Source organism: Rhipicephalus sanguineus, chromosome 5 (assembly GCF_013339695.2).
Source record: "Rhipicephalus sanguineus isolate Rsan-2018 chromosome 5, BIME_Rsan_1.4, whole genome shotgun sequence".
NCBI lineage: Eukaryota > Metazoa > Arthropoda > Arachnida > Ixodida > Ixodidae > Rhipicephalus > Rhipicephalus sanguineus.
The window spans coordinates 51,536,503-51,556,066 of NC_051180.1; the positions used below are offsets into that span (position 1 = coordinate 51,536,503).

The following is a 19,564-nucleotide window of genomic DNA, read 5'->3' on the forward strand; positions in this document are numbered from 1 at the left end:
CACTTCGTATAGCATTAGTTCCTTGCTATCGCATTCATTGCTTCGCCCTTGCGGCGAAACTGTGACTTTTATTGTTCAACAACGCACAGGAAAAATCTCCCACCGGCACCACCTTGGAGGTCAAGATCTGGTACTAGCGTTACGACTGGTTACTCACTACTACGAGGGACGAACGGGTGCCGCCTTAAGAAGGTTCGCCCCTAAAAACCCTCAAAGGCACCTACATCGACAAAATGAAAAGAGAACGTCAATAAGAAAGCCGGCAGATCCCACGCATTGTGGGAATCGATGTAATGCGAAGCAGCCAGCAAAGAGCTGCATATATCGCCTTGTATGTCATTGAGGAAAATGTGTGCCATAATTTTCATGTTAACTCGAGTTTTAATGTTCGTCACACAGTCACGTCGCGCAATACCAATTTCGGGGTAGATCAAGCTAGCGAAACCGCCGCCAGCGCTCCATGAGCGTGGCACGTAAGCCATGCTGTACATGACATGCATGTCATGATTCTCATGTTAACTCGTGTTATTTATGTTGTTACACAGTCACGTCGCAAGATACCAATTTTGGTGTATATCAAGCTAGCAAAACGGCCGCCAGCGCACTATGAGCGCGGCACGTAAGTCATGCTGTACATGACATGCTTGTCATGATTTTCATGTTAACTCGTGTTTTCATGTTCGTCACACAATCACGTCACGCAATACCAATTTCGGGGTAGATCAAGCTAGCGAAACGGCCGCCAGCGCCCCATGAGCGTGGCGCGTAATTCATGCTGTACATGACATGCGTGTCATGATTTTCATGTTAACTCGTGTTATTTATGTTGTTACACAGTCACGTCGCAAGATACCAATTGTGGTGCATATCAAGCTAGCGAAACGGCCGCCAGCGCACCATGAGCGTGGCATGTAAATCATGCTGTACATGACATGCGTGTCATGATTTTCATGTTATGACTTGTCATTCATGTTCGTCATACAGTCATGTTACGCCATACCAATTTTGGTGTACATTTGATTAACGAAGTGACCAGGAGAGCACAAAGTCGTAGGCGGCTAGATAGATAGATAGATAGATAGATAGATAGATAGATAGATAGATAGATAGATAGATAGATAGATAGATAGATAGATAGATAGATAGATAGATAGACAGATAGATAGATAGATAGATAGATAGATAGATAGAAAGATAGATAGATAGATAGATAGATAGATAGATAGATAGATAGATAGATAGATAGATAGATAGATAGATAGATAGATAGATAGATAGATAGATAGATAGATAGATAGATAGATAGATAGATAGATAGATAGATAGATAGATAGATAGATAGATACGCTCAAAGTCGCAGAACTTCGCTAAGAAATGCTTCGCATTTAATATACGCAGACAGCAGCTATATCTCCTTATCTAATAAGCCAACAGATGGATGGCTGATGCACTTGTTTTTTATTCTATCAATCCAAAGGGCCTCAACTGTTTCCCTTGCAGTCTTGTTCCGGTGTTTGAACAGAATGCCAGTGCCTCCAGGCTGAGGTATGCACCCTCCAGGCTGAGGTATGCTTAGGTTGTTGGCCCGACAGAGCATGACCGAATATGCTGCTTTAAAAAATGGCGTGATAGTTTTTGTAGACATAGTTTGTTCTGCAATGGTATCTGCTACTGCGAATGGCTACTTAACAGAACATTACAGAAGTACCATAGGCCTGAAACCACCACATATCAACCCAATTACGCCGTTTCTCGAACGTTGGACTTCGCTTCGACAGTGCTTTTACTGCGAGTAGTCCGAGTTGTGGGAGTGGCACGTGAAGTCTGGTGGCAATAAATAATCGTGAGAACTTCTACAACTTACGCCAGCTAAGTTTCGCGTATCGAGAAACACACGGCTAAGATATTTGTTCACACATACTTTAGAGGAAACTCTTAGTGTACATCATGGTAAGCTTCAATGCGTTAGAATGTACTTCACGGCACGCGTAGACATTCATGGAAGTCTCGTACGCGAACGCGTATCGTGAAATAAGAGGGTTTACTTGCCGCGAGTTGCTAGTCATATAGGTTTCGCGATTAGCCAGGTTAGGCTAACGTATCACATGTGACGGGGCGTTCTTCCCTGTTAACTTCTCTTTTTACTGTTTTTGGGGCCTTCTTTTCTCTTTCTTCTGTGTGAGATAGTCAACTGAGGGCTCAGCTTGGATAAACTCCTGAGTTTCCGCCATTTCTTCCTAGAAACTGCAGTGACGTGTCGACGAACGCACGACAGTTAGTTTTCGTAGCAGTCTTTCGAAGCGCGGGAGTTTCTGCCTCAAACGCGTAATATATGCGGACATTTTCTTTAGCAGTGTGTGAAAATTATCTGTGAGCCTGAGGCAACGTATTTTCTTATAGATATTTACTGCCTGCTGCAAGTTTCAGTTCTTTTCTTTTTTTTTTAATTTCGAAAGCCTACCCTTAAGCATGAACGAAAGAAGGGGAATCGTGGTCTGATAAATACAGACAAATTTGCTTCCTGTATAAAGTCTAACGGGGAGCGGTGGAACGGTCCATGAATAGAAACTGAGTCCCAGTGTGTAGTTCACTGCGTCTGCAAAGTAATATGAATTCAAGCTTATGACGGCATAGAACCTGCATGCCCCAGCGCGTATTACCTCAAGAGTCTTTTCTTCTTGTTACGAGAAATATTTTAACTACTTATTCGCGGGTGCAGCGGCGCGAGAAAACACGAACGCGACGAGCTTATTTAACTACACAGAGTACGAGTGAAATGAAATCAACAAAGTTTGAAAACGAAGTCTTAGAACTGCAAATTACTTCTACGCTGTATCCGCCCACCGTTGCGACAATTTCACGTTGTTCTGGCTGTTCGTGGAACCTTAAGTAATTTTTCTGAATCAAGCGCTCCGAATTTTCTGTTTGTGTTTTACCATACCGTTTCATGATTTTTGCTCGCTTCGCAACCTTTTCTCTCCGTAACCGAAAGTTCATAGAACATATTTATTTTCCACATACTCAGCACTGCTTGAAAATTTTCTGGCATTGAAAAGTTAGTCGCGTTTGACTTTCCATTGCGAGTAAGCACAGTTACCTCAACTTGTGGCTGTTCACCATCCACGCCAAGTCGCGCTGCGACACACTACCACCTTAACGAGATGTGACGGAAACCTTCGTGGAGGTGGCCTCCTGGGACCAATGTTTCGGGCAAGACTGCTAGTGCTCGACTTACGCTTGATGCAAGCTATATATACAATGCGCAGCATTTGAATGTGATAAATAAGCGATTAGTGTCCGAAGAAATGAGAGGTGTGCTTTTTCAGATGGAAAGCGCCAAAATAAAAAAGAAAGAGAGCACTTCGAGCTGTTTCAATAAATCATAATAGTTAACGGTATTAAAGCCCATTTGACTTTACAACGTCGACACGTCGTTAGGTCGGTGCGCATCAGTATTTACACAGGTCCATTTATTTATTTATTTATTTATTTATTTATTTATTTATTTATTTATTTATTTATTTATTTATTTATTTATTTATTTATTTATTTATTTATTTATTTATTTATTATAGTAAGGCAAAAGCCTTACACGCATCATGAAACGAGAAAAGTGACCGTCGGAGTCAACACTAGTGGTGAAAGAAATCATCATGGGATGATGTATTTCTAGGACGTCATCATAAAGTCACTATGACGTCACATTACGACGTCATCACGTGGTATTGTCGCTTGGTCGATCTCGGAGCACTGCTGTACCACGTGAGGTGCGAAAAGTTTCCGCTGCGTCCGAATCCGTAGACAGTGTTTGGAAGCGGGGGGAGGTCGGGGGGTGTCGACACAATTAACTGCGGAGTAAAAGAAAGCTTTTTGCCTTCCAGTCGTCTGAGGCAAATGCCCAAGGAACATGTTGCTGGACGCAAAATGTGGCGTTTTTTTTTTAGTGTTCGTTGCTAGCGCGGTACGTGGCCTCATTGGCGTCAACGTTTATGCGCATCACTTCCTCGCGTTATTTTCTCTCCTGTGTTCCTTGCGCTTGCACAGTGCTTACTGATCGCTGACGGCAGCAAATGTGGTTCGATGGCGTTCAGGGTCATCAGCTGTGTAAATGCCCGAGTCGTTAGAAGCAGCTAGGAACTGCTGACCATAGTATCCGAAACGCTGACCGTAGCGCACGACACGTGGTGCTTACGGCGAATCTGCGCGCGGCTGTGAAAGTTGACTGAGGTCATCTCACTGGCGAGTGGGTCGCGTTGAGTTATATAAGCTCCCGCAAGATTTTACTTAGAGGAAAATGTAGCACGATTCTCAAAGCGAGCAACTTCTTGAGCGCTGAGCCACGATAAGAATGCGCAGCTGCGACAGCTTGGCTTGATTCAAACGTGGGTTGGCCTGAAACATTGACCAAACTCCACAAACAAATTACTTCAATCGTAACACGCGAATGGTAGTATACTCCTGTTGTATCAATATTTATGCTGTTAAAATGTCAAGAAATAAATCAAGAGCATACGATTGTAGCCTGCGCACAATGAACACCAACGGGCAAGTTACTCAACTATTTTTTTTAAACCGCTGATTTTTCCTTGAGTCAAAATATATTCGTAACTAGTTTCAGCGCCTTACCAGTTTTCGTTTAGAACAGGCTTGATACCTTCTGCATGTGTCATGTAGTGCCTGTGCCCTTTAAGTAAAGGACCGCTGTGAATGCATTCCGCACAGAAACACTTTTCGAAATGGCGCCCATCGGCGTAAGAAATTAAATATACAAACTTAACGATGGTTCCAGCAACTTGTGCGCAGTATTCATCACACTCTCTTGACGATGGTGCGTATAATTCGTGATGGGAGACTGCAACGACCATGACGACATTCTACGCCACAAACTTCCGCTTCTCGCCAGAAATATTTGCGTCTCATATAACAAGAACATTTCCAGCGCTCATGTACAGATAAATAATAATAATACGTGGGGTTTCGCGTCCCAACGCCCCGATATGGTTATGAGGGACGCCGTGGTGGAGGGCTTCGGAAATTTCGACCACCTGGGGTGCTTTAACGAGCACCTTAATCTAAGTACAAGGATGTACTGATTAAAAAAATGTAAAACTGAGGAGGGAAATTAAGAGCCAATGAATGAATCTTGTGCATGATTGTCTCGGAATTGCTCTGGCGGCGGTGTAGATATCTCGCCGTGAAGGGTGTAAGAAATCATGCTGCCAAGAACTGACCCGAAGCAATCAAGGGCGCAAACCATTTTACTGGTGAATCGTCAAAAGATTGAGTATTCGATTTCCGTCAACAGCAGTCGCGCCCCTTGTACGGAGTATAAAAAGCAGCATGAACAATATCCTCGTGTGCACGATTAAAAACTACCCATTGTGAAAACTCATTGGAGTGATCCATTCTCCAAATTCTTTCTCAAGCTCCAACATTGTTTTTTTTTTTAACAGGCAATAAAGCAATTACTGCTTCTGAGTGATAGAGTACACTGCAATTCTGAGGGCTAACTCTATAGCGAATTCTGCCGGCGTGCCGCACGCTATCAGTGGTTTCAAAATAACGTTTCTGTGCCAGTTTCCTATAAAATTTGAACTTCGATTAGCTTCTATTTGTTCCACACAATTGTGCGCTGGTAGACAGGATATGGTGGCCTACAGCTCGAACACAACGAATGGTGTGCAGTCGAGCCCATACATTACAAGTTGTTCACATCGATTCCAAGGAGGGTTTAAAAACTGTTGTAGATACGAAATGCATTCCATCTACCATATTTCCTTTTGCTTCCGGCTTCCCCAGCATATGTTTGGGACATAAAAGCTTCCTCAGCGATAATGATCCCTGTTCTTCCATCTCATCTGATGACCTAGATATTTTTCAACGCAACGTAACTGTGTTGGTTAACCGAAGTGTACTGAAAGGGGCACGCAGTTCGCTTGCCCGTTGAATAAAAGAATAATACAGACAGTATCTTTCTCAATCACATCGTTTTTAATAAAACGTTTTTTTTTTCTCTACTGAATGCCCTACACAGAACCTTCACGAAAAGGGCCGTCTCTGACGCCCCTGGTCAAGACTGCTCCAGTTTAAGTGCTCCAGGTTGTTGTCCCTAATAAATCCGGCGAGGTAATTCGCCCACATAGGAACTCGGCGTCCGCTGATGGCGAGTCGAGTGATGGCGAGTGGCGGAGTATCTCCGCGATGACTCGTGTTGCTCGTCCCCTCTTTGTCTTCCCACTGCGAGAAGTGCCACGTAAGCAAGATGAGCGAGCGTAGACATCACATCACTACTAAACGCAATCACAAACTGCTATAAGGATATGCCACTAGGAAATGTTGAAGAAACGCGCAGTAATGTCCAATTAGCTGCAACTTGGAATTTAATCCATCGCTTTAGCTTCGAGGTAAATATTCCCTAAGCCATGATCACAAATGTCAAATATACAAAAGTGACAACATCCGTATAGCCTCGAGAATTACGTCATTGAGGTATGCAAAGGACTGCAGGTGTCCCGCGTCCTTCGTTGCTCATCAAAGTGATTTCAATATAAGTTAAAGAAGATTTGCGATATTTTAAATGCGATGCAGTTATTTGCGAACCTTTGGCACTTTGAGCGTTTCTATCTATCTATCTATCTATCTATCTATCTATCTATCTATCTATCTATCTATCTATCTATCTATCTATCTATCTATCTATCTATCTATCTATCTATCTATCTATCTATCTATCTATCTATCTATCTATCTATCTATCTATCTATCTATCTATCTATCTATCTATCTATCTATCTATCTATCTATCTATCTATCTATCTATCTATCTATCTATCTATCTATCTATCTATCTATCTATCTATCTATCTATCTATCTATCTATCTATCTATCTATCTATCTATCTATCTATCTATCTATCCGGCCGTCAACGTCGAGATGCTCTCCTGATCGCCTCCTTAACTTGTTGTAGACCAAAATTGGCATGGGAGGCAAGGTAAATGTAAATGGTAGCGAAGCTTCCATAGAAGCCCATACGTTCAGAAAATGGCTGCTCATCAGCTGCTCATGGGGCTTGGCGCCATCTGTGTGAGGAGGGAACACTTCCGGCGGAACAAAAAATAAAGCGGATGTGACGCAATATCCGGTAAAAAAGTGACGTCATTTTGTTGGCACTAGCGCGAAATTTGACCTCAAAATATTTTTCCTAGGCCCCTGATCACTAAGGACTCGCGCTACAGCGAGCCGGCAAGCCCTTGGCGAATGCGCTTGAAGCCAACGCTAGCTAAACTAGTATCGGCCCGTGAATAAACAGCCGTGTTTAAGTGTACCGTCGTGGAATTCGCCTTGGTTTTACCAGGAAACTTTATCTCTGAGCTTTTATTCTGCGTTCGTGTGATCTTCCACAGCGTGAATAACGTAGGCAGCAGCGTACATCTCATATTTGCAGCGTTGCTTATTTGCTTCGCACATGCGCAGGGGACTTAAAGAGCGCATTGCATGCGTGCTTCAGTTCTAACGAGAAGAAATGACGCCTGGTCACGCCAAAATAATGATATTTCAGTTTTATTCAATGGTCACAATAAAGCAATTTAACACACCCTACACAATGAGCAACAAATGTCATAAGTACAAAAGGTGCGTACACTACGTGCACTATGTTTTGCCTTTTGTTCCGATAAATTAACCTTACGTGTAACGTATCAAGGCATGCGAAGTGTAGCGATCGTAGCGCGACAGATAACTTAGCGATCTGCTCACCGATAACCGGAAATATAGTAGGCACCGCATGTTCACGAAGGAAACCGGGCAGCAGGAATACTGATCCATGAAAATCCAGCAAGCACACTACTCCGAACCGTTGCCCCGGTGTCTTATCTAGAAGAGAGGGCTCGCCAGGCGTACGCGTGTTGCTATTGCATCCTTGGAACACCACATCGTTTCCGCTAGTACCGAGGAAAGCGTTCGGCGTGAAATGTTAGCCGCCTCGTGCCGTTGTCCGTTTGAACACCGTAGCCAACACGTTCACCAATGATGAAACGCACATCGCAACTTCGCGCACACAAAAATCAAATTCTCACCACAATAATTCACAGCACGCATGCAAGTGCGAAACACCAGCACACCTGAGGGGGTGTGTCGCCGCAGGACGAACTTTACGCGCGCCTTTCCGAACACTACAAGGACTGCGTCGCAGAGCAATGGCATGTGTCATTCTTTAGAGGGCGCTAATAAGAAGATTTTTGATAATGCATATACATTTTCATGAATTCTTTGTACACTGGATCTAAATAAATGTTATTCTGAAATAAATCTCGGTCATAAAATATAAATATTTTGTTGTTGAATGAAATTAGGTTTTTTGTTATTAGTGTTTGTTCCCACCACACCTAGTCGCGCTTCAATCGCTACTCCCATAACTCCCCATGCTGATGTCGCTGACAATAGGATCTGAACCGCTTTTCGCCCGAAGCTTCGCGACCTATTTGGATAGACCTTGTGGGAGGGACGGGCCACGGTATACGGGTATGCGCCACCCACAGGTGATTCACAGTTTATATTGTCACGGGGTCGTGACGTCGACGAAGGCAGCAGTCAGCAAGTCGACATGAAACTCTTTATTAGGCCGAACTTGTGGCCGAGAAACTGAAAGCTACAGCAATACACTGATAGCGGCGGGCAGAGCGTCGACCGTCGATCAACTGACAAGCGGTCAAGCGCGTCGGCTTTTATGCAGACGCTATCGAACTTTCTAGCGATATCGGTGGTTGTTGCGCAATTTCTAGAATAAGCTCGAGTGTTCGCGTCTTGCGCGCAATCTTAACAAAATGATCTACAATAACCGCGAAGCTTCTCGAACAATGAGGCGCAGTTTGCGCTGAGCGTTGCTGACAGCCTTTGTGGGCGAAAAACCAAATACAGCAAAAGTATTGATAAGAAACGTACGTGGCAATGCCCCCCTCTGAAAAAGCATCGTCCCGATGCTTAGAAACAGAAAATGAATACATGCAATACTAAGGAAAACTAAGCAAGCAAACATTAAATTCCTCAGGTCCGTTAACGAGCATAGTATGGTTTAAGGCGCACCACATGCACGACCTCAGGTCGAGCTTGACGCCTCTGAGAGTTCGTGATGCCGTCGGGGACAACCTCGTAGTCGAGTGCGCCGAGACGTCGAAGTACCCTGTACGGTCCGAAGTATCGTCGCAGAAGCTTCTCGCTCATTCCGCGTCGTCGTATTGGCGTCCAGACCCAGACACGGTCGCCGGGCTGGTACTCCACGAATCGTCGTCGAAGATTGTAGCGACGGCTGTCGGTGTGCTGTTGGGTCTTGATGCGCAGGCGGACGATCTGTCGAGCTTCTTCGGCGCGTTGCAAGTAGGAAGCGACGTCGAGATTGTCTTCGTCGGTGGCTGTTGGCAGCAGAGCGTCGACCGTCGATCAACTGACAAGCGGTCAAGCGCGTCGGCTTTTATGCAGACGCTATCGAACTTTCTAGCGATATCGGTGGTTGATGCGCAATCTCTAGAATAAGCTCTAGTGTTCGCGTCTTGCGCGCAATCTTAACAAAATGATCTACAATAACCGCGAAGCTTCTCGAACAATGAGGCGCAGTTTGCGCTGAGCGTTGCTGACAGCCTTTGTGGGCGAAAAACCAAACACAGCAAAAGTATTGATAAGAAACGTACGTGGCAATATATCTACCCAGGACCGGCGATAAAAGACACTGGTAATTCAAATGCGAGAGCGTCAAGAAAAACTGACACAGGCAGCGTTGGCCAGACGAATGGAAAGAATAAAAATTAGGATCCCTGCAAGAATCGAACCCAAGCATTCTGCGTGGCAATCAGGTATTCTACCACAGAGCCACGCCAGGTCTATAAATTGGCTTGGAAAGACTGCCTATGCAGGCGCAATGTCAGCGCAACGTCATTTGTGGTTGTGGTGCTGGCTGTCTAATTTTATGGCAAAGCAATAAACACTACATATGTACTACTACGATACAGGCGTCCATTTCCCGCAAACGGGACCATGAGGCGATGCGAAGCCGGAGCACTTGCACGATCGCGTTCTGTTGGCGTTCGTTGGGCATGCTATCGACCTCGCGTCGTGGAACGCAAAGAGGAACGCTACGCGTGTCTTGTCTTCCCTCTAGCCTGGCCGTTAATTCTCACAGGGCGAGCGGGGGAACGCGGTCGACAGGCGCGCGAGAGGGCGGCAGCGTAGGAGAGGAGAGAGAGAGGGGGAGGGCACGCGCATGCGCTGGTGCTCATCGCGGCGTTGTGCAGGAGAGAATTTCGGCATGTCTAGCCTGCGTTTCAGAGGAAGATTGGAGAGGGGAAACGGGAGAGGGGAAGTGGAGAGGGGTGGGGAGATGGTAGTGGAGAAGGAGAAAGGGGAGAGGAAAAGTGGAGATGAGGAGTAGAGAGGGAAAGGGGAGAGGGGGAATTGGGAGAGGGGAAGGGGGTGGTATGTGTAGAGGGTGTGCGCATGCGCAGTAAGGGTGGTCACGCCGCACACCGCACACCGCCACCACCACCACCGGTTTGAACTCCGCTAAAAGATGCTTCGCATCTAAAAGACGCCGGACAAGGAATAGATGTGACACAGACTTCTGACATGTGTGGTTCCGTGTTGGCTCTGTTTTTATAGCATTCTAATAAACATTACATTTGTGTTCCCATGATTCAGCAAGCTATATTGAAGCATTGCTCGACCCCGGAGGAATGCACTACCGAAAGGTACGTATGATATTCACATGATTGCACCATAAAGTGCACTTAGTTTCGATAATACTAACACATGTGAGGGCTGACGTGACGACTGAAATTACGTCACAGCATAAGATGCCCATTAAACGCCAGTGTTGACGTACCTGGTAAGCCCATGACGTGCACACAGCTACTACACTTACAAAAACACGTCGATCCACCTCGCACCGCTTGGCTCAAAACCATAAAATACAGCATCGAGGTACTCGCTGACTGCTTCGCATGAAACCGATTCCCACAACGCGTGGGATCTGCCGAATTTTTTGTCAGTTCGTGGAAGAACCAAGACAAAAGGTAATACAAAATAGTGAGAACATATGTCATGAGAGAGTGATAGAACAAGTCGTGTGGTTAGGTTACACAACGTAACGTTCGCCTTCAAGAAACGCATACAAATATAAAATGAAGAGACAGCAGTTTTGCTCAAGGAATGAGCATTGAGACTGCCGACGAGGCATAAGAATCTTAATAAAAAAAAAAAAGCTTTTAGCTTTGTAAGTAGTATAAGTGCCAAAATCGCACATATATCGAGCTGAAGAGTTATGTAGGAGGCTAGAAATAACCGGCTGCTCTTTCACTTCATAAAGGTGGACGGTGAATCACGTTATAGTTCAGTACTGAGCGCGGGCAGATCGCCATTGCTGGTAGGAACATTGGTTGCTATTATGTCACAGTGCTTTACTATCGCCGTCTATCGCTGGAGTAAACAGCACATCAGTGAATTGACGATGTCCGTACCCACGAACCTACTATTTACCTGCAGTTGCTGCAGCTGTATCCGGGTGGCATTCAGAACTCGTATAGCGGAATTGTGAGTCGTCGCGGCACCAACGGAGGAGTTCGCGATGACCGCGTCCCAGTCTTTACAGGCGTCGCCAAATGGCAGCCCTTCCCGCATCTCCAGCGTCGTGGCATTTTCCACAACCAGGGTGCGGAGCTTACTGTCGGTCGCCTTCGTCCAGTGTGCCAATGGCGAACGGGTGCACTTCTCCGGATTACTGCGAGACATCGGTTTTGACAAAATTAGCCAGTATTTTGGTAGGGCACACGTACTTATCTTGGTTTGCACGGCGTTACTCAGAAGGACACCTATTTGAGTTGATCTCGTTAGTTCGATTAGATTGCTTCACAAAACCAATGACATTCAGCTAAAGTTTGAAGTAGGAAGTGACGTGGAGGTGTAATTCATTAAGCTGGTAATTCGATGCGTAAGGCCCGCCACAGTGGTCTAGTGGTTATGGTGATCAACTGCTGACCCGCAGGTCGCGGGATCGAATCCCGGCCGCGGCTACCGCACTTTCGATGGAGGCGAAAATGTTTCAGTATCGTGTACTTAGATTTAGGTGCACGCTAAAGAACCCCAGGCGGTCGAAATTTCCGGAGCCCTCCACTACGGCGTCTCTCATAATCATATCGTGGTTTCGGGACGTTAAACCGAAATTATTATTATTATTATTATTATTATTATTATTATTATTATTATTATTATTATTATTATTATATTATTATTATTATTATATTATTAATTCGATGCGTAATAACAGTACTCTACGGGGTATTTGGGAAAGGAGGCCTGTCGCATTACGCGATCACCTTACCCTGTCAGCGCGAAGCAGGACAATAAACTGGCCAGCTTCTTGGAGAGGAGAATCTCCGTGTCCCCAATGTTTATCTTGTCCGAGCGCAGCCCCTGGAGATTTCCCGACAGGTATATCCAGTCGAGCATTTGAGGCGAGCCCATCCAGTACGGCCACCAGCGGAAGTCCGGAACGTGCCGGAAGTAATAGACGTAGACGTTGGCGGGGGCGAACCGCCTCCGCGCGCCTCGCATGTAGCTCTCCAGGAACCGCTTCAGCGGGCAGTGCACAACGAAGTCTCCAATAGCGCCTGACAGGGTGCGTACGACGCTGCTGGATTCATCGCGCTGCAGAAAGGTCTCCAGAATCGCCTCGTCGATTCTGATGCCATGGTGCTTCAAGTATGTATGCAAGATCTGCGCGGCCGTTCCTCTGTCGAGATCTTCCTCGTGCTCCACGCCGTAGAAGCCGAGGAGGGCATTAGTGTAGGCGCTTCCTTCGTTCTCAGTCGTGCCGACAAGGATGTCCTTGCGCCCCTCGAAGGCAGCGCCATCTGTTTTGCCTTCGAGTTCTTCTCGCGAGGAACCCCCGTCCAGATTGACTCCGGTCTTGCCGAGTGAAGGGCTGAAAGCAGCCACAGCGCCGCCAAGCGTGGCCGACCGTTGGTGTTCGAGCAAGCTGTGTATCGACTTGATCTTGAGACAGGGTGTTATGTGCTGGTCGGTGTCGGGCGCGTCCATTTCGTCGCTGCATAGAAGGTCATGGGAAATGTCGCGTATAATGCTGTCCGCGTGCTTAGGCATAAGACGGTACGGCGAGCCGCTCAGCAGTATTGCTCGGTGAAAGAGCGCCGAGCTCGTCGGAGACGAGAGATGCAGGCCCACGGCGGTGGCGCCAGCCTCGTGGCCGAAGAGGGTGACCTTCTTCGGGTCGCCGCCGTAGTCTGATATGTGCGTGCGCACCCAATCTAGTGCCAAGACCTGGTCGGCTAAGCCAGCGTCTCGGGTGGTGTTATCGCCAGTTGTCGTGTAGAAACCCAGCATACCGACGCGGTAGTTCGGGATAACTATCACCTGCATTTACGAATGAACATATTGAGATGTGCAGGCAGTATTGCCATTTCCTCATTAAGATTTACGTGGTCACATTGTGAGTTGCATGACTGGTTTTAATACTTTTATTGTTAACAATCTGCTCGTTCAAGCTGCAAACATATCCTGAAAATTTAACCGCCAAAGTGTGCTCTGTGCCACATAAAACAATGATTTTCGGATTCGTTCAGTTAAGGCCCACGTTACCGATGAAATAGCAGCTCCTGTACTGTTTCTACAATAGAAGAGGGTGTATACTGTCGTTCGTGATAATTGGCCTAAAAGATAGGCGTTAACGTCACGTTGTGATGTGCAGAATAACGTAGAAATAGCGCGTTTTTTCTTACTGACTCATAAAGCAAGGCTCATAATGCAAGGAATGCGCGTGCAGTGTTGATAGAGTGACATTAAGTGAGCCCATTTTGATTGGTTCTGTAAAAGAACCGAGGCGTTCACCTGGTTCCAGAGGGAGGCCATGACCGATCCATCGAACAGCTCGTAGTCGCCGCTTCCTCCAGACACAAAGTTGCCGCCCACGAGAACGACTACGACGGGCTTTGGCGAAATGTCGTCGTCATCTTTTCCTCTGAGCGGAGTCCACACGTTGAGGAAGAGGCAGTCCTCGAACTGCTCCGACATAGGAAACGGGTGCGACGGGAACGCGCTGTAAGCGCCGCGGACGCACGGCTGCGGATGGTCCTGCATCTCGTCGCCGATCAGCTTCGCCTGGTACGGCACGGAAGGACCGAAGCGTTCCGGTACCTGCAGTGATTAAGGGACACATCACACTCAGAAGAAGGAAGCAGAATAAGATACCGCGTGTACAAATCAGGCTGTTGTCTACGTAAAGTCCCGACGAATTGAAAATCGGCATCAAGGCTTTCATTATAACGACTAGTACGCGCAACTGCTCGAAATCACCGCGTCATGTTGCTGCAAAACTGGCTACTCAAAATAAGGTAGGCTCTGATGTAAATGTTCAAGTTAAAATTACACCGATATGGCATGGACTGGCGGCGGTAGAAACGATTGAGTACGCGCAATATTTATCCTAAATAGTCACATTTCAATCTGTCATGACAGTACATGGGATAGCTTTATTGGGTTTAGATTAGAACAAGGAAATGTCGTTGTTATAACAAAGGATCTCGTACTTTAGTTCACATCACTCAACACTGTCACTTAGGGGATATATGGTAGCACTAGTCAAACCAATAGTGAGCCAATAGTAGTCTTCATTATCATTCATTTAGCCATATTTAGCCAACGGCAGCAACATTAGCTGATATAAGTCATCGTTCAGCTTACGCGAGCCATTGCGAATCAGTGCTGCTAGTATGATGGCAATTGCAGTAGACCAGAACAACATCAGTCACTGTTCACTAGCTATAAAGTAAGGTAAATAGGAAAATCGAGCTACACTCAAATATGCCATCGCAAATAAAAAGATTGGCAATTTCGTTCGAAGGCGAAACAATGAAGGCAACAGCAAGTTTGAGCGCTGCGCTATGTGAACTGTCAAGGTGCAACTAATTTTATAAGCACCATTTGACCTACGAAACTGCACTACTCAGACTATCACAAGTACAATCAATCTCCTATAAAATACAGTCAACATTTATCTGCGCTTATGTCCCTCAGGGTACGTTATTTAGCTAATAACGTATCCTGAGGGACGTAACTCAAGCGGCATGAAGCACTCACAACGGCAATCTTCAGTCCATGCCCACTGACCTGGGATGCAGACGTCAAACATGGTACTGTCTATAATGCAATGGAAAAGGAAATGGGGTTGCTTTATAGACAGTACCATGTTTGACGTCTGCATCCCAGGTCAGTGGGCATGGACTGAAGATTGCAGTTGTGAGTGCTTCATGCCGCTTGAGTTACGTCGGCGAAAAGCTGGTGGAGATACATAATTTCAAAAAAATATCTCAAATTAAAAAAATAATACCTTTTTGTAACTTTGCCTATGTTCAGCTAATACATAGAGCTTTCACATGAAGTATAGTGCATATTTTTAGTCCGACCACCAAGGCAAGTTTTTTGACGCTGAATACAGAGCTTTTCTCAAAAAAAGTGAAATTTGAAATTTGTTTTCAGACGATCTGCTACACCTTCAGCGACTAAATTATTTTTCTTTTGTAGTATGTCGAACAGGCCACCAGTGCATAATTCATTTCTACCCTTTGAGTTTGCATTGTTCCTGTAAAAAAATACCAAACTTTCCAAATTTATTCAATTCTGCTCGTGCGAAAAGCTCTCGAAGAATCGATATAAATAAATAAGTCATTATTTTTACAGTTACATCACTTCATTAGCTTGCCGGAAATACCATTTTATTGAGTGCATCCCATAAACGTCCTTTGAAAAAAATTGTTGTTTGATGCCCTTTAGCTCAGTCGGCGCAAAACTACACACTCTCACAAATAGGCGGGATAATTTTTGGCTGCAGAAATAAACGAGCAGAACGAGTTTCGAACTTCAAGAAAAACGTGGAAATTTTTTCAGTCATATTTGTGATGGTCGGAAAAACGCTGGATGATTTGGCATGGATTGACCCAATTGTAAGTTCCAGGCCGCGTGCTGCGCTGTAATATTTCGCTCGCATGTTCTCAGGAGCCTCGATTACCAATCGGCAGCGTTTTCTGACCATGCTGAAAAATATTCGCAGTGCCCCTTTAATGCAGTGCTCTGGTGTTCGCATTAACATGCTTGTCTGCGAAAACCAACGACCACGTAGAGTAACTTACAGAAATGCATTGACCCTGAGCTATGTAGCTTATTGGTTCGATGCACGTTCTCTTTCGCCCCGTTCTACTGTAGTCGAAACGCAAAAGCGCTCGCTTAAGGAACTTCAAGCGAACGCAAGGGAACTTCGTTAAGCGAAAGCGAACGTTAAGAAAACTTCTACGTCATCGGTTCGCGCTCATTGAGTGCCGGCGAACATTGACATTGCAAACAACATTTTGTGCCTTGGCGCGCGTCCCCTAATAGCCTCTTGTTGCGCACACTCTAAGAAGAAGAAGAGCGTGCGTTACTCTTTGTGGTGAGTCCAGACCTGCCACGTATATGGCTCTCCTTAAAGAGACGCGTTAACTCTCTTTTGTGTGCCTCGACTCTCCGACGAGAGCATAATAATCTTCAAAAAGAGTTCACATTTCTCTTTAAAGAGAGGCATATGAGTGGCAAGCAAAGACTAACAAAAAAGAGTGAAAGGACTATTTTTTTTTTCTTAGAATGCATAGCTCTTTTTCATCGGCGCTGCTTGCGAAGCAATTTGCAGCTCACGAGTGCAGCCGGGGCCCGGTGGCTCATATGTTACCTTGTACTTTTACATACGTTACCGACTCATACGTTACGGCACAGCCAGGGCGAAGGCAACCCCTGCGTTACCTTAGCGTAACGGAGGTTCAGGTACTGCACCACGCCACGGTCCATCACGTTGAGCAGTGTGCCGCCGTGTACAAGACCGGACCCGTAATAAAGGCTCAGGGTTCTGTGCTTGTTGGCACTCAGCTTCACCACTATCTGAGTGAGTGCGTACGCCAGGAAGGCGAACACCACCAGGCCAGTCGTGGCTGCTGCGTTGCAGGTTCAGAAAGCACTTTATTAAATACTAAATGCTTTTCTCTCGCTTGAGTTAGCAAGTTATACAAGAATGAAACAAAGGATCAATGCGAAATCCTAAAACGTCGTTCGCAGTTGCAAAAATCACTGGCATCTCCGAGCACGACAAAATATCTCACGTAGTCTCAGACAGGCGTGGTACTACCGGTGCTGCGGCAACTCCCAAAATAACAAGACAGTGTCAATATGATTCACAGACACAGGGTGAGCTTTAGCATCAAAGGGAAAGCTCTGGAAAAAATTGCAATAAAATACAAAAATTCTGAGAGCAGCCAAACTAATACAAGAATTCTAGGAAGCAGTAGACAAACGTTTTCTACCCTGGAGAATAGTGTAATGTTAAATTACCGCACAGGCCGTGATAAAGTTAACTAGAGCATGTTGATAGAGGCCCAAAATTGTCCTCGATCATTTAAGAAATTTCATTGGAACTCTTCTACACAGGCCATCTCTGCTTCATAGCCTCGTGCATGCAAACAAGTTCTACTTTCTCCCAAAATATGCCTCGTGTGTTAAGATCAGTAGTGAGTTGTGTCAACTGAACAACGTGAAGACATGAAAAATTCGTGAACACGGAATGTCGCTGGAGCGTCTCCAGCTACGCTCCGTGTTCACGAACTTTTCAGCTCTGCAAGCTTCCCTTTCCCCTGAACTTCCGCCATTTTTAAGTGAACAACGTGTCCTTCAAAGCGGCCAGGCGTAACTCTCCCATACCTTTTGATACGATGCAGACAAAACGTGCTTCTCAACTTCAAAAAGGCTACAATAGGACTGCTTTCTGCGCTCACCGACAATGTTGTACGTCTTGCGAGGAGTTGAACTGGAAGCGATGATCGCCCTATGGTCGGAAGTGCTAGAGCTCTCCATTGTCTTTCGTTAAACTCAACCCAAAGCGTCACAGATAGGAGGAGCCGTGCTGTGGTCAGAACGACACGACAAAAAAAAGTGCAGAACACGTTCGGCAGGGCGCGTGCAGGCATGCGCTCTTCTTCGCCCTTCCTTTTCTGATGCGCTGCGTTCATTGTCCCGTGGTTAAACTACGACTGCTTGTCAAGAAAGCGATAACGATATTACGTACACCGCATGGAGAACCATGCCTTATAATAACGACGAAAGAATTCCTGGTACAGGCTCGAGGACATCCAGCAACTTTACATGATGAAACGGAAATACTACCCGGGAGCCCCAAAAAGACTGAGAAAAGAAGAAGCACAGGTATGGAAAATACTAAGCTCGCGAATTTCCTGTTCACTGTGTAATTTCTGCGGACGATCTTTTGAAGACCGGAGCGGGCATGTTTTCTCATCAGCTTAATTCGTATTTTGCTCTCCGACGGCCTGAACTCACCTTAATATTTCTTACAAAGTTTCTTGGAATCACATTGGCTGTTAGAAAACTAAATTCTCAGCAATCAAAAGTTATCATGAATAGAGATACCTTGTTTGTTTGTAGACATTTAACGTCCACAAATCAATCTATCTAACCAGGATTGTTTCGACTCTTGTACCATGTAACCTGTCAGAAGTTCGGTTTTTGTAGGTCCCCGTAGATGCTGGAATTTTTCCAAGGGAAGCAGCTGACTCGTTCGTTACGACGTCTTTAAAAGGACCGGTGCCACATGTAGTACATTATTGTTTCCTTACAGGAGACATTCAAACACCTGTTATTTGTAGGAAACGATGAAACAGCACTCATACAATCTGAGGAGTGCCGGCACTTACAGTTCTCATGGAACACTACAAAATGCCCTTCACGTCAATGCGAGGTGAGCCTCACAAGCTCTTGCTGTAGAGTTTCTCGGCAAAATTTTTACCTTCACAAACCTGCCTTCTCATAAACTTACCTGTGTGCAGTTTGCAGAGAACCGGAAGCGATAGCTGAGTTCTTTCTCTCCTGCCGCCGTTTCGCCTCACTCCGCAGATGTTTATTGAAATGCCGACTGGTAGGCCGAGTTTAAGATTCACTACATCTAACCTGTTGTTGTGTGGAGCCGATCAGTTTGGTGGAAGCCGCAGTTATATTGCGACTGCGCTACACATATATGTGGCGTTTTTTTTATTTGTTTGTTTGTTTTTTCCAAGAGAGCCTAGTCCACTTGTTCTAAAACTGAGAAAACGGCGTTTTTTGCTACTGACGTTATGGTCGGGCCTACACCAACAATTTTTTTGCCAGTGCGCTCATGTCACCAGATTACCTCAAATCTATATTGCGGCTAAAATCTAATAGTCCACTATCGTCGGTATTCAGAAGTAAAATTTGGATTTTGCTCTTATAGAATAGAACATTTAATTTGGGCTTGAATCAGCTCGTAAAAGAAGTCTAAATCGCAGCGAATCGACAGTATAACAATATTTTGCGATAAAATTAACAACATTCACGTGCTTCCATCGCTGCCGTCGTATGTGCCGTGGGCACAATGGCGATGAAAAGACTTGTACTGCGAGAGGTCCTTCCAGGCAAAAGGCGCACCATGCTGGATAGACAGCAGGGTTTTCTTAT

At 45.5% G+C, this 19,564-nt stretch overlaps 1 protein-coding gene across 1 annotated transcript; it reads right to left on the bottom strand.

Moving 5' to 3' along the window:
- Positions 1–6,039: 6,039 nt before the first annotated feature.
- Positions 6,040–17,932, bottom strand: LOC119394658 (acetylcholinesterase). The gene is made up of 6 exons (XM_037661974.1): positions 17,854–17,932; positions 16,832–17,019; positions 13,892–14,197; positions 12,366–13,417; positions 11,525–11,765; positions 6,040–6,237 (listed from the first exon to the last, which is right to left on the bottom strand). The coding sequence occupies exons 1-6, from the start codon at positions 17,930–17,932 to the stop codon at positions 6,040–6,042; spliced, it is 2,064 nt and encodes a 687-aa protein (XP_037517902.1).
- Between the last annotated feature and the right edge of the window lie 1,632 nt (positions 17,933–19,564).